The sequence below is a fragment of the Purpureocillium lilacinum genome, assembly GCF_023168085.1.
Source record: "Purpureocillium lilacinum CBS 284.36 DNA, scaffold_7, whole genome shotgun sequence".
Classification (NCBI taxonomy): Eukaryota; Fungi; Ascomycota; class Sordariomycetes; order Hypocreales; family Ophiocordycipitaceae; genus Purpureocillium; species Purpureocillium lilacinum.
The window spans coordinates 663,292-677,050 of NW_027072117.1; the positions used below are offsets into that span (position 1 = coordinate 663,292).

Below are 13,759 nucleotides of genomic sequence, written 5' to 3' on the forward strand. Positions count from 1 at the left end.
TCTCGTTAGATGGCAGCCAGTATTTCTCCCGGGGCGTATCCCCATTCCGCTTCCAGATCCCTGAGTCGCCACAACGCTCCCCAGCCCGTTGTACGGTCAATAATCTTGAACAGTCTGGCCACCTCGAGGTGCTCGCTCGGGTGGCTCAGTAGCCTTCCCGCCAGGTATAGCGGCTGGATGGCGTTGATGAGGTTTCCGCGGTGCGGGTTCGTCCATGAAATACCGCACACGCGGCGCGCATGCCACAGCGCCGAGCTCTGTGGAGAGGGCAGCGACGCCTCGGCGGGGCGCATCTCAAGCATAATGATGCAGGCCGCGTGATAGAGCTGGTTGGCCGAGATGGCGGCCCAGTGCGTGAAGAGGATCGTGGGAAACACCTGCAGGTCATCGCCGGGGTCGCCGACTGCCAAAGGCAGCATGGCCTCGGGTCGCACCTTGAGCCAGAACTGCAGGTCGTCCCAAAGTCGGGTCCATTGGTCGACAAACGGGCGCGTGTCGCGGTCGTCGGGTTCCTGGAGCTCAAGATGGCGCGTGCGGCGGCACATCAGGTCACAAGCCTTGGCACAAAGGTACACGGCCCAGTTGGCGTGCATCCCCGGCGTGTCACGTCCGCTCTGGTAGAATATGCCTTTGGAGAAGTCGTCGGCGGCCTCGTTGGACGTGACACCCTCAGGCAGAGGCGGGATCCACTTGTCGAGAGGCAAGACGGTACTCGAGGCCCCTCCCGAGATGATGGCACCGCAGAGCTCCATGCGGGCGTAGCACCAGAACACTGCTTGCAAGAGACCTCCGGAGAAACCAGTCACGGCAAAGAACTCGAACAGCGAGGCGCAGCCCTCGATGTGGCGTCGCCAGTTCTTGGGGCTGCCAGACATGAGCTCGAGCACGGCAAGGATGCAGGCGGTGACAAGCATGTTCGGGTCCTTGGCCTGCAGACCCGGCGCGAGCAAGCGAATAGACTCCTGGTAGAGCTCCAAACTGTCGTACCCAGCGTCGGGGCTGGCCTTGCGGAGATCCATCTGGCGGGCCGAGAACGCCAGCATGGCGTGGAACAAGGGCGGCGATGTCTGAGCGAGTAGCGGCACGTGGATACCAAAGTGGCGCTCGTCGTCGAACTTGTCGAGGTATGGAGAGCACTCGACGATCCAGTTCTTGAAGTAACTGATGAGGCGCGCCTTGGGAATAGAGACGCGCGAGAAGTCGAACGCCTGACGGGGCCGGCGGTCCTCGAGCCCGTCGGCGCTGGCCTCCGGCAGCTCGGGAGTTGCGCTCTTGCTGGGGTCATGGCTCGATACACCCGCGAAGAGGACGCATCGCAGCTCCTCCTGCAGCTCGATGAAGCGCGGGTTGGAAGAATACTCGTCAAAGACGGAGAGCGAGCCCGGGGAGAGAAAGGGCGGCTCGTCGAGGGGGTGATCATCCATTGTCACTGGTAGCGCCATGGCCCCGCGATGCCGCCGGGAGCCTGTGCAGGGAGTGCCAGCGCATTGACTGGCTGGTGACGGCTGGAGCGGGTGATGCGGGCGATGCGAGCAGACGAAAGGGATGGGAGGAGGACGGGAGGCAGATGGAATGACAGGAGTCAAGGTCGGAGATTGAACGAGACAATGGGAGACAACGACAACTGGGGGTGTCCACTGTCCAGTCCCGGAAGACACCGGGGCGGCCCCACACCCCACTGATGCGCTCGCCTCGTGGCGGTAGAACATCGCCTGGAACGCGCCCCCACAGGCGCCGTAGCCGTCTGACCCTAGCGCCCGTTTCAGTGTGTCATATGGCGGGCGGCCCCCCGGAGCGAAGCCCGCACAACGTGTGATTCCACCGCGGCGTCCGCGGGGGCGCCAGGCGATGCCAATTGATCGGTTTCCAGTGTGGAATCGCCTGTTCGATCTCGACGGGCTTACAGAATTGGGCTCAAGTCGAAGGCAAATACGCAAAGGCTATAGCAGCCGCATCCCGTGCCCCTCGGCTGCTGTGCGGAATCTTCAATTGGAAACATATCCGCCGAATACGACTAAATCAAGGTCATGAGTTCTTCCGTCGGCTCACTCTGACAGCTCGGCAGCTACTTCCCCGCCGGTGTCAGGTGCTTTAAAGAAAAAAAAACCTGTTGTCCATAGCGTCGCAAACGGCCAAGGTCAACACGCGAGTCAAGGAGTCAGGACCACAATGCGCGGGTTAGGAGAGAGCTTCAGGCCACCAGTCCCAAACAGGCAGCCTATCCCTCGCCCACTGGAACCGAGCGGCAAACCTTGCAGCCAATTCCCGCCTGATCTTGGCCCCCACATTCTTCAACGCCGTCCCAATCTGGGGGATATAGCCTACGGCTCATCCGCTTCTGGCCATCTTTCCGACACGTGCCGCTCCCCAGACCCGGCTCTCGTGCGCGAACCCCCCCAGGGCGAAACCCATGGGGCGAGGGCGAAAAAACATGGGGTGATGGGGAATCCGGAGAGTCTCACGCGGGCCATTGCGTATATATAAGCCGATGAGCGTCCCGAATGGGCATCATGTTCCGCCTCGGTCTCAGTCGGAGCTGCAGCTCAAGCCTCAGTTTGCAATTGTGTCTCATGCTGGTCTGACAACGGACAGAGTCGCCCATGATGTCGTCGAATACGGATCACACACCGTCAGATGTCGAGGGGGCCACCGCCGGTGTGCCCATGGAGTCGGCCCAGAGGCTTCTCTCGGAGAAGAAGACGATCTGGCAGTCGATTCGCGCCAACCCCAAGGTCATCTTCATTGCCTTTTTCGCATCGTATGTTCATGTCCCGTATCCCGCGGTACTGATTGCTCTTGAGCGTGAGCTGACCAGACGAAATCAGACTCGGTGGTTTTGAGTATGGCTACCAGCAGGGTGTCCTGGGCCAGTCCCTGGTCATGACGCGCTTCATCAACAACTTCCCCTCCGTGGTGCAATCCTCGTCTGCCACGGGTTGGCTCACCTCCATTCTCCAGCTGGGTGGCCTCTTCGGCTCTCTTTCCGCCGGCGTGCTCAGCGAAATCATCTCCCGCAAGTACACCATGTTCGTTGCCTGCTGCTGGGTCGTCCTGGGCAGCTACCTGTACGTCGGCGCCAGCGAGGGCATGTCGTCACTTCTCTACGCTGGCCGCTTCTTCACCGGTCTCGGCGTCGGCCTCTTCAGCGGCGTGGGCCCGCTCTACAACGCCGAGCTGTCCTCTCCCGAGATGCGCGGCCTGCTCGTGTCCTTCTACCAGTTCGCCACCATCCTCGGCATCATGCTGTCCTTTTGGGTCGGCTACGGCAGCAACTACATCGGCGGGACGGGCGACGGCCAGTCGGACCTGGCGTGGCGGCTGCCGTCCATCATCCAGGGCATCCCCGCCGTGGCGCTGGCCGTCGGCATCTGGTTCATGCCCTTCTCGCCGCGCTGGCTCGTCAAGGTTGGCCGCGACGAAGAGGCCCGCGCCACGCTGGCGTGGATGCGCAAGCTGCCGCAGGACGACGACCGCATCCAAGTGGAGTACCTCGAGATCAAGGCCGAGGCCGAGTTCGAGAAGAAAGCGTTTGCGCGCGAGTTCCCGCGCATGGCCGAGGAGGGCAGCAAGAGCGCGTTGCGCGAACAGATTGCGCAGTTTGTCAACTGCTTCCGCACCAAGGACAATGTGAAGCGCATCGCGGTCGCGTGGCTGGTCATGTTCTGGCAGCAGGTGCGTAAAGAGACGTCGATACTGGTCGAAGGGAAGGGACGTTACTAACAGCAAGCAGTGGAGCGGTATCGACGCCATCATCTACTACGCCACCAACATCTTCCAGAGTCTCGGCTTGACGGGCGGCACGATTGCGCTGCTGGCGACGGGCGTTACTGGCGTCGTCTTCTTGTGCAGCACGATCCCTGCCATGGTAAGCGCACTTGAGGCCCCCCAAAGATAACGCGATGGCTAACTGGAGCAGTTAATCATTGACCGCGTTGGCCGCAAGCCCATGCTACTCGTCGGCTCCGTCGTCATGGGCATCAGCATGGTCATTGTCGGCATCATTGTCGCCAAGTTCCGCCACGACTGGCCGTCGCATGTCGCTGCCGGTTGGGTCGCCGTCGGTAAGAACATTTCCACAGTCCGCGCGCATGGAAGTGGTCGTCCCGCTAACAACACGAACAGCTCTCATCTGGGTGTACATTGCCGGCTTCGGCGCCACATGGGGTCCTGTTTCTTGGACGCTCATCTCGGAAATCTTCCCGCTCTCGATCCGCGCCAAGGGCGCCGCCATCGGTGCATCCAGCAACTGGCTCAACAACTTTGCCATTGCGTTTTTCGTCCCGCCGATGCTCGAGGCGTGGGCGTGGGGCACCTACATCTTCTTCGCCGTGTTCCTGACGGCCGGCATCTTTTGGGTGTGGTTCTTCCTGCCCGAGACCAAGAACGCGACGCTCGAGGAGATGGACCGCGTGTTCGGCAGCCACACAGGCGAGCGCGACGCGCAGCTGCTGTACGAGTCGCAGCAGGAGGTGGGCCTGATTGCGCTGCTGGAACGGCGCGAGGTGGGCCACGAAAAGGCCGGCGTCGAAAAGCACATTGAGAACATGTAGGAGGAGGGGCGGAGAGGACTGCAGGGTAACTTGGTTTTATAATATCCCATCGTGTAAGTGCAGGGTGGTGTGGTGCGGTGTTGCGCCTGGGCAGGGCGCAACGGTTTGAAAAGGCCAGCCACAGCTGAAAGTAAACGAGCAATGAATCATGTAATAGCAAAGCAGTAGTTGTGGCCACCCATGACTCGACTATATACTTACCACCGCACGTCAAAACGTGGGCCGGCGGGCATGTCCGACCCCGGACCATTGCATGCGGGCGCCGACGGCGGGGTCCGACAGGGGCACAAGCCACCTCCAGCATTTGGCCCCACGCGACGCCAACGCTCGGCTCGGCCAACTTGAACCTCTTCCCCATCCGATTTCCGATTCGATGCATCGTCATCGAGCACGTCGCACCACCACAGCCCATCGCCAAACACCGCTCGTGCCTGCCACCAGACGCTCCGTCGCCGCGAGCAGACGCGCCCCCATTGACTCAATCGCTCGCGCGCGCAATGTGAGAAACACCGTGGCGAATGCCTGTCATACGAGCAACGCCCGAGCACAAGAGACGGGTCCGCACCGGGTGTCTGAGCTGCCGCAGACGACGCCGAAAGTGTACGCCATGCGCCCGCCGCTTTATTGCCGCCTTTGGCTGGACTTGTGATGATGGCTGACTGTCTCCAGGCGATGAAAAGAAGCCGCAGTGCACGAGCTGCGAGACCAGGGGCTTCACCTGCAAGTATCCCGACCTGACCTTTGTCCAAGCCTCGCGCAGCGCGCCTCCGCCCGAGACTGGGCCCAGGCGGGCCTCTACGTCCTATTCTACTATTACTGTGAGCTGATGAAACCCGATTCTGGCCTGATGGCGCCTTGCGCTGACACGACACCGCGCAGTTTGTGAATCAGGGCCCGCCAACGCCCGCCTCCAAGGCGAGCGACAAGGACGACACTCCGCAGGAAGCATCACTCGCTGCCAGCCATGCGCGAGCAACGCGTGAGGAGAGCTCCGTCTCTCAAAGCCCCAGGGCCAGCGCCAAGCCAGCTCCGCCCACGGCGGCCGCCAAACGCTCGCCCAGGAAAGACTGTCCCCTCTCCACCTGGGACAGCTACTTTACCACCAAGGACGTCTCGCCGCGCCGAAAGGAAGCGGCGGTGCTGCGTCACTTTCGCTACAAGATGGTGCCGTGGATAGAGGCGGGCGATCCCGCGGCTCAATTCGGCGTCGACATTATGCAGCTGTCACAAGAGCGGCCGCCGATTCACACGGCCATTGTTGCGATATCGTCGCTGCAGCTGGACCTTATTGCGGGCCTGGCCGGGCACGACACGGTAAGCCTGGCGTACAGGCAGAGGCCCAGCGACGACTTGTTTGAGCAGGATCGGAGGGCCAAGAGGGTTGGCGAGGCGCTGCTGGCCCTCGAGGGCTTCCTGAGCTCGAGTCCCAGCCGGTGGCGGAACCTCCCGCTGCTGTATATGAAAGAGGTCAGCAGCAACGTGTCGGTGTCGACGGTCGAGGAGCCTTTGCAGACACTATGCCGCCTGCATGCGAGGATAGGTACGGCTCTCGCTCCCCATCGGCGTGTCGACGTACTGACAGAATGCCCAAGACCTTGCTTCCTCGATACTCACCGGACAGCCACCCATCACATCTATAACTTTTCACACCCCTGGCAATAGAACATCATCAACGGCAGACACATCGCCTACGGGCATATACAACTGGTCCCTGCAGCATCTCACCTCCTGCCTACATCTCATCCACAACAGCACCCAGCTGCCATCCATACCCTCTCCTCAGAGCCCACCGGCAGGCTCCTTGTCGGCACACGCTGGCTTCTCCGCACGATGGTTTTCTCTCTGGACAAGCTGCCAGACATGGTTTGCCAACAGACCGCTCACGATGAGACCAATCCTCGACATCCGCAGCGTCGAAGCCGGCCAGATCGAGCCCAACGACGGCTCATCATTCCCCATTCAAGTATACACTAATGCGCTGGCCATCCATGCCAACGTCGCCTATCACATCACATCACTGCTGCTGTTGGCTCACAAGCCTCGGCTGCTCAAGCTGCCCGGGGAACCGCAGCGGCAACGGCCAGCAGCGGCATCTTCTTCGTCGCAGGGCTGGCACGCCCAGACGATTGCCGGCATCGCGGCGCGCAACGAATTCGCGGAGCAGTGGGACCCCGTGACGGTCGGGGCGCTGCTCTACGTGGCGAGGGAGATGACGCACCCGGCGCAGCAGGAGGCGCTGGAGTCGTGCTTTGCGAGGGTCACCGCGGCCACGGGCATTGGGCTGGAGAAGGAGTTGCACGAGCTGCGCGAGGGGTGGAAAGTTGCGCGGTCTTATGAGAGGGATGGATGAAGCGACAATATCTTGACATGAACGACGAAGAACACATACCCCCAAATTCACGACGAAACTGGGACCAGGCTACAGGGTGTCACGACTGTGAATGACGACACCGCGAGATCAAGCGAGTGACAGCCGCCGAAATTCTGGAGCGATGACTTTGTCCTTTGCGGAACAAACTGCGTGCGCCCTGCGCCCGATGCATTCAATGAACGTGGCGAATAAACGCCCACAGGGCGCGTTGACGATGTCGTCAAGTGAAGTTTGTCAGCCTGTAGCTCATCGTCACGCACATGGCATCACCACATTTACTACCATGACCCGTTCAGGCAAGTGTCTCGCCCGACGAACGGACGAGAGCCCGGGTTTAACAGCCCTATCGTCGACAACACCCACATCGTCGCACGATTGATAACCTCAAAGCGCACGCAGCAAATCCAGGCAGGAGATTAGATTCGCCTGAACGGGGAAGCGCGCATCGGGTCAGCCCTTGGGCCGACATGCTTGCTAATGTAAGCGCGGTGCGTTGGGGTACGTAAGCCGCCGTGCTTGCGACGTTGCGGCTGAGAGCGACGACAGGGGGTAGCTGTTAGAGCCAGTCGCGAAACCGCTGGGAAACAAGGGCGCGGGCAGCGAAATCGTGAAGATGGCGTTCGGGGCGCATTACAAATCGGGATAGGCGAGGGTGCGGTCCCGCGGTTTGGCATTGTAAGCCCGCAAGCCTCATGACGCGATGTACCGCATTGTTGCCAAGCTGTGCCAGGGAGGGATTGAGTCGAGGTCCGTGGATAGAGTTGTATATATGGTCGCGATGTTTCCCGTGGCGTTGCGTCTCATCAGCACTCACACCCTTACAATTCGTTGACGAGACGCAGCATCAATTACACGACACAACCTCACAGACACGACGCTACAAGTTAACAGCATCACGACAGTTCCCCCACATTACCATTTCTCACACAATTCGTCATCGTATCCTCACAGCAAAAATGAAGGCCCTCGTCCTCAAGACAGCAGCCCGCACCGCCTCCGTCAAGGAGGTGGCCCGGCCCGTGCCCGGTCCCGGCGAGGTGCTCATCCGGGTGCACGCCGTGGCCCTCAACCCCGTCGACCAGATTCACTTTGCGGGCCCCATCGCCGCGCAGGACGAGCGCGTCATGGGCACCGACTTTGCGGGCGTCGTGGTCGGCCGCGGCGAGGACCTGGGCGGCGCGTCGGGCGATGCGCGGACGGTGGACGGGGCGCGCGTGGCGGGCTTTGTGCAAGGAGGTGCGTTTTCCCACATAGATATGCACTCTGACCAGGTTCTTTGATCGGGGAGACGGAAGAATGCTGACTGGGCGGTGTTCTTATAGCTTCTTCTGCGAATGACCGGCCTGGCGCGTTTGCAGAGTATGTCGCCGCGCCGTATGACCTCCTCTGGACCATCCCCGAGGGGCTCTCCTTCGAGGACGCCTCTACCATCAGCATGTGCGGCCTCACCGCCGCGCAGGCCCTCTTCCCGCGCTTCGGCCTACCCAGCACCTTCTCCTCCTCCCCCTCCTCCTCCTCCAAGGCCCCCGCAGACAGCAGCACCGAGCCGCTCATCATCTTCGTCTACGGCTCCTCCACCTCCCTCGGCATGTTCGGCGCGCAGCTCGCGCACGTCGCCGCCAAGGCATCAGGCCGGCCGCTGCGCCTCATCGGCGCGGCGAGCGCGTCGCGGCACGAGGCGCTGCGGGCGGCGCCGTACGGCTACGACGTGTTGGTGGATTACCGCGACGAGAAGTGGGCGGACAAGGTGAGGGAGGCGACGGCGGGAGGGAGGGGCGTTGACTTTGCCCTTGATACCATCTCGGAGAGGGATACGGTGCCCAGGGTGCATGCCACGCTGGCGGAGGGGGGCAAGTACCATGTCTTTCGCGCGCCGGAGGGGGGCAAGTATGATACCAAGGGGTTGAAGATACAGCCCGTGTATGGCGCGGTGTGGGAGGGCTTGGGCGTGGAGATTGACTACGGCGACGGTAAGTTCATTTTCACATCCCTCACCTCTCTCCTCCTACCTGAGGCCAAGCCCACAGCTACAACGTCCGGTACCTAACAACTCGTGTTCTCCTTTAGGCCTCGTCTTCCCCGCCAGCCCTGAGGCGAGAAAGTTTGCCGTCGACTTCTTCCAGTTCCTCAGTTCCGGAGCGGAGCCGGGCGCGGATGTGAAGCTGCACCCGAACCCCGTGCGCAAGATGCCCGGCGGGCTGGAGCGCATCGTGCCGGACGGCTTTGCGCTGCTGTCTGGCTTGGTGTCGGAGCGGCAGGGGCTGGAGCAGCGGCGGGAGGAGGAGCATATGCGGCCGATTAGCGGCGAGAAGCTCGTCTATACCATTGTCTGAGCTGTGGCGCTCGGGGACGGGGAACGAGTCTGACGTATAAACAAACTACATGAATAATAGAAACATACGGGTGTCCAGAAAGCTCTTCTCATGGGAAATGGCCTGCAACTATAGACGATCAAGATACGGCTCGCTCGACGTCGATGCCACTCGTCCGGCAGTCAGCCTGCACGTTCACCACCTCAGACCTCCTCGTGTTTCCATCATCCCCTCCCTCCGACGCCTCAACCTGGACCGCCTCCGCACTGCTCTTAAAAACCGCCCTCGTCTCAAACCCCGTCCTCGCAACCCTCGCCACGGGAAACTCCAGAAAGCCAGCAGCCTCGTCGCCGTTCGCCACCGCGTACGCATACACGTCCCAGCGCGTAACCTCCGTCGCCCCATTCCAGCTCATAAAGACATAAACGTTGCCGTCCTGGCGGCACGCCACGGCCGTTGGGCTCTCGGCAGGGAAGCCGTGCCAGCGCGCCTTGTACCCGCGGTAGCTGAAGCCAGCGCTTGGTGCGCCGTATTGTAGCTCGTAGACGGCGATGCCGTCTCGGTCGAACTCCTGCATGCGTGATTCGGAGCCGTAACTGAGGAAGGCGTGCGAGCGGGGACTCCACGTCATGGAACCAGAGTTCCATGCATAAGCCGGGCGTTCTATGTTCTCAAGGATTTCTCGCGGAGCGGCCCTCATGTTCTTGAGGTCGAGGTCGAGAACGAGTCCGTTGGTGGGCTTATCCTGTACACCACGCTTGGAGTTTTGGTTGTTGTGCATATGTAGGATGATGCTGCCCGTCGTGTCGTCCGTCTTGAGCCGCATGTCATGCTGCCATGAGAACGCACCACGAGAGTCCAGCGAGAAGTTGCCACCTCCTGAGCCTTCGATGTGCCATGCCATCCGGCCGGTGGAGTTTCGGACGTACACGCCCGCCCAGCAGTTGCGAAGAGACACCATCAGGCCGCCCTCGAAGCTGTCCACGCTGTTGACGTGGAATGCGTCCCACGCCTGGGCTGCGCTGGTCCCGTCGCCGTACTCGCCGCCGAGTGGTGCCTTTGCCCAGCGGATTGGAACATCGTCTGATGCACGCCACCGGTAGAGTATCTCATTGGTTTCGATGTCAAGCTCGTATACAATTGAGTCGCGCAACCACCCATCTGACGGCCCGCCCACGGGGCTGAGATCCCACGGCGTGGAGTTGCCTGCGACGACAATGAGGGTGTTGTCGACCGTGATCAAGGCTTCGTACGTATCCATATATGATGTGTAGTCCCCTGGAAACTGCGGGTTTAGGTCACGGTCTTGTAGCATCACATTGTAAAGGACCGTGTACGTGTCGTCCATGATCACCACACTGCCGTAGGACACTACCAAGTCGCCGTTCCAGTACTGCGGCTCGTTGTACACGAGGACGTCTTTGTCCCAGAGCTTCCACGGCTTGAGATTCCTCGGCGCGTATGTAGACGCCGGAGTCGCGTATATGAGGTGCCCGTCCTCGGTCATGATGTAGCCGCTCGTGGGGCCGTCGACGATGGGAGCCACAAAGATGTAGCCAGGGTCCGATTCGCCGGTCCTGTTGTACTCAAATACCGGTGGTCGAAGGTCCGGACGGCTGACGAACTGCTGGACCGGCCATGCTGTGGGCGCATCATCGGCCGGTGCGGCGTATGCGAGACCATGTCGGCCAGTGTAAGTCAGCAGCGTGAACAGACTCACAACCGCGACAAACCAAGGAGAATACATCGCGAGATAATTACATAGGTGTGCGCGGAAGAAACGAGGCGATGACGCCCGCTGCAAGAGAGCTTCTCCGGCTCACGACGCGCTTCAAAGAACTGCTGGCGTGGGTTGACTGCCCTATGATCCTGGCGTCGAGGGAGGAGGTCTAGAAGCGAGGGGCTCGTCCATGCCTGTCGACTGGAATGAGACAATGTGTCGGCACAGCCAGCCCGCATCCTGTCACTACCCTTGAAGGCCATTTTGTCAACAATGTCTCGACTCTCAAGACCCCCCATCACCACGGTTGGGTACCCGTGCATTCACCACGCGCGGGACTGGACCTCAATCCTGGTCAGAGACTCAGAGGCTCCAGTCGGGGCTGCAGGTACCAAGACAAAACCCTGACTGCCCCGCGTCATATGAGCACTTGCCGATGCAGAACGTGCGCGCTTGTTCAATGCATTTCGTAAACCCTTGGGAGAATGTCACTGCGAAGGGTGTGGCTGGTCGTTCGTCTGGTGTGCTGCTGCACTAACAGACGGCGAGGCGAGGCGGCGGCGGGTCTGTTTCCCCTCTCGAGTCTCCAACAACGGTGTCTGCCGAGCGGCCACTCGCGAAGTTGGAGCCAGGCGTTGATAAGCTAGCAGCAGATGTATCGGGGTTAGTCGGCCGGCGTGGCTTAACTTTCCCGACGACATTCATCCAACCTGTGACAACATTTAAGTCGCCCAACCTGCTCCAGTGAGTGCATCCCACATCGTTGAACATGAAGCCATCAATATGGTGGCAAACATCGTGATCGGCCTCGGCGCCGCAGCTTTATTATATCTCCTGTACACCTACATCTTGTATCCCGCCTTCTTCTCGCCTCTCGCGCCCCTCCCCACCCCGCACTGGTCTTGCGCCGTGTCCGACTTCTGGATTCTCCGCGCGAGGAAGAAAGGTGCCGAGAACAGGGCTCTGTACGATGCCCACTTCCGCCATGGTCAGGTTGTACGTGTGGCGCCCAACACGGTCAGCGTGGATGGCGTGGAAGCCATGCGGACCGTCTATCAAGGCGGGTACGAGAAGGCGCCATGGTACGGCCGGTTCAACAATTATGGGTGCGCTGTTGCATGTCCCTCGGTGCAATGTTGCGTGTTGTTGCGAATGCTCACCGAGGAACAGCGTGCCTTGCATGTTCTCGACGCTCGGCTCCAAGGAACACTCCCGAAGGAAGCGCATGATTTCCAACGTCTACTCCAAGTCTTACATCCAGGCTTCCCAACCCGCCAAGGCACAGAGTCGCATCGTTCTCCTTAGCCGACTTCTCCCTCTTCTTAGACGAGAGGCCGCAGGCGCAACCTCACGCGGCACCGAGGTGCAATCCATCTTCATGGCCACGACCATGGACCTCATATCCGCTTACATTTTTGGCATCCAAAACAGTACCAACTTTCTCGAGGACAAGGCCTACAGGGACCACTGGCTGCGGCTGTACCTCTCGAGACACAACCACCACTTCTGGCCGCAGGAGATGCCTACTTTGACGTCCCTGTGCGCCAAATTCGGGATTCGGCTGTATCCATCGTTTGTGGACAGCGCTAACGCAGAGCTCAGAGACTGGAACAAGGAACTATGTGACAAGACGCGCGAGTTCATCTCTGCAACTCCCGCGGCGACTTTGCCGGAGGACGAGCCAGTGGTCTTCAAGGCCATTCACGCGGGGATTGACAAGGAAGAAAGGACCGAAGGTGACGCCTCGCTTCTTTTTGACACGACAATTTGCCAACGAGATTCGTCCGTCGCCTGCGAGATCTTGGACCAAGTCCTCGCCGGCCACGAAACTGCAGGTATTGTGCTTACCTGCCTTGCTTGGAGGCTGTCTCAGAACCAAGACCTGCAGGGCCAGCTTAGAGAAGAGATTCTGGCTCTTGAGCCCTCATTGGCGACGGACACAGGGGCGGCGTGTCTCCCAGATGCCAGAGCTTTGGACAACCTACCCATCTTACATGCGGTCATCACGGAGACTCTTCGACTACACGCCCCTATTCCAGGTCCGCAGCCGCGTGAGACACCATATCCTTCATGTACAATCGGCGGCTACGAGCTCCCCGGAGGCGTGCGCATCGCCGCCCTCGCGCATACACTGCACCTCGACGAGAGGGTCTATCCCGACCCGAAGCGATGGGACCATACGCGATGGCTGGCCGACTCTTCCACAGAGGAGCATCACAGAGACATGAACAGGCAGTTTTGGGCCTTTGGAAGCGGAGGAAGGATGTGCGTTGGCTCCAACTTTGCATTGAACGGTACGGCTACCCCATCTCCAGGAAATTCGCTGCTAGGGTCGCACGCTGGTACTGATCTGGCCGCAGAGATGAAGTTCATTGCCGCAGTCATATATGCCAACTTCACAACGGCGGTAGTCAACGATAGCGGCGTGGAGCAGACGGACGGATATTCGGCCAGGCCGGTTGGAAACCAATTGTTTTTGAAGTTCAACCCCCTATGACAAGTCGCAACATGAGGTGTAAAAGGAGTGCGAGAAACGCAGACAGCACGATCTAGCTAGCCAAGATACATCGCCGCCGGTTCTGTTATGCCTCAGCCTTTAAGAAAAGCAAATCCATGCTGGGAGCGAGTAGATGCTGGTAATACCCCCAGTTTTTGCTCTTCCTCGCCCAGGCATCGTGACCACCGCGTGCAGCCCTAAACGTTCCAATTTCGGCACGCCAGGTCTGACACAGCGTAGCTTACTTGTCGCACACGCGGAAAGGGCCGCTGCCGTGTCCGTCCTTATGCTCAGTGACGTGAGTCATAA

At 60.3% G+C, this 13,759-nt stretch overlaps 6 protein-coding genes across 6 annotated transcripts; 4 read left to right on the forward strand and 2 right to left on the reverse strand.

Annotated features, from left to right (window-relative positions):
- Positions 1 to 5: 5 nt before the first annotated feature.
- PLICBS_009118 (uncharacterized protein) lies at positions 6 to 1,424 on the reverse strand (the record flags this gene model as incomplete). The annotated part of the gene is made up of 1 exon (XM_018327902.2): positions 6 to 1,424. One exon carries the CDS (start codon positions 1,422 to 1,424, stop codon positions 6 to 8), a length of 1,419 nt encoding a protein of 472 aa, XP_018173618.2.
- Positions 1,425 to 2,603: 1,179 nt separating this feature from the next.
- Positions 2,604 to 4,550, forward strand: PLICBS_009119 (uncharacterized protein; the record flags this gene model as incomplete). The annotated part of the gene is made up of 5 exons (XM_018327903.2): positions 2,604 to 2,758; positions 2,826 to 3,672; positions 3,731 to 3,865; positions 3,917 to 4,061; positions 4,123 to 4,550. The coding sequence occupies 5 exons, from the start codon at positions 2,604 to 2,606 to the stop codon at positions 4,548 to 4,550; spliced, it is 1,710 nt and encodes a 569-aa protein (XP_018173619.2).
- A 518-nt stretch (positions 4,551 to 5,068) lies between these two features.
- On the forward strand, positions 5,069 to 6,900 carry PLICBS_009120 (uncharacterized protein; the record flags this gene model as incomplete). Its single annotated transcript, XM_065601556.1, has 4 exons — positions 5,069 to 5,150; positions 5,220 to 5,368; positions 5,430 to 6,090; positions 6,143 to 6,900. The coding sequence occupies 4 exons, from the start codon at positions 5,069 to 5,071 to the stop codon at positions 6,898 to 6,900; spliced, it is 1,650 nt and encodes a 549-aa protein (XP_065457628.1).
- A 977-nt stretch (positions 6,901 to 7,877) lies between these two features.
- PLICBS_009121 (uncharacterized protein) lies at positions 7,878 to 9,254 on the forward strand (the record flags this gene model as incomplete). Its single annotated transcript, XM_018327905.2, has 3 exons — positions 7,878 to 8,157; positions 8,244 to 8,891; positions 8,989 to 9,254. The coding sequence occupies 3 exons, from the start codon at positions 7,878 to 7,880 to the stop codon at positions 9,252 to 9,254; spliced, it is 1,194 nt and encodes a 397-aa protein (XP_018173621.2).
- A 118-nt stretch (positions 9,255 to 9,372) lies between these two features.
- PLICBS_009122 (uncharacterized protein) lies at positions 9,373 to 10,980 on the reverse strand (the record flags this gene model as incomplete). The annotated part of the gene is made up of 1 exon (XM_018327906.2): positions 9,373 to 10,980. The coding sequence occupies one exon, from the start codon at positions 10,978 to 10,980 to the stop codon at positions 9,373 to 9,375; it is 1,608 nt and encodes a 535-aa protein (XP_018173622.2).
- A 756-nt stretch (positions 10,981 to 11,736) lies between these two features.
- PLICBS_009123 (uncharacterized protein) lies at positions 11,737 to 13,450 on the forward strand (the record flags this gene model as incomplete). The annotated part of the gene is made up of 3 exons (XM_018327907.2): positions 11,737 to 12,059; positions 12,124 to 13,247; positions 13,314 to 13,450. The coding sequence occupies 3 exons, from the start codon at positions 11,737 to 11,739 to the stop codon at positions 13,448 to 13,450; spliced, it is 1,584 nt and encodes a 527-aa protein (XP_018173623.2).
- Positions 13,451 to 13,759: the final 309 nt, after the last annotated feature.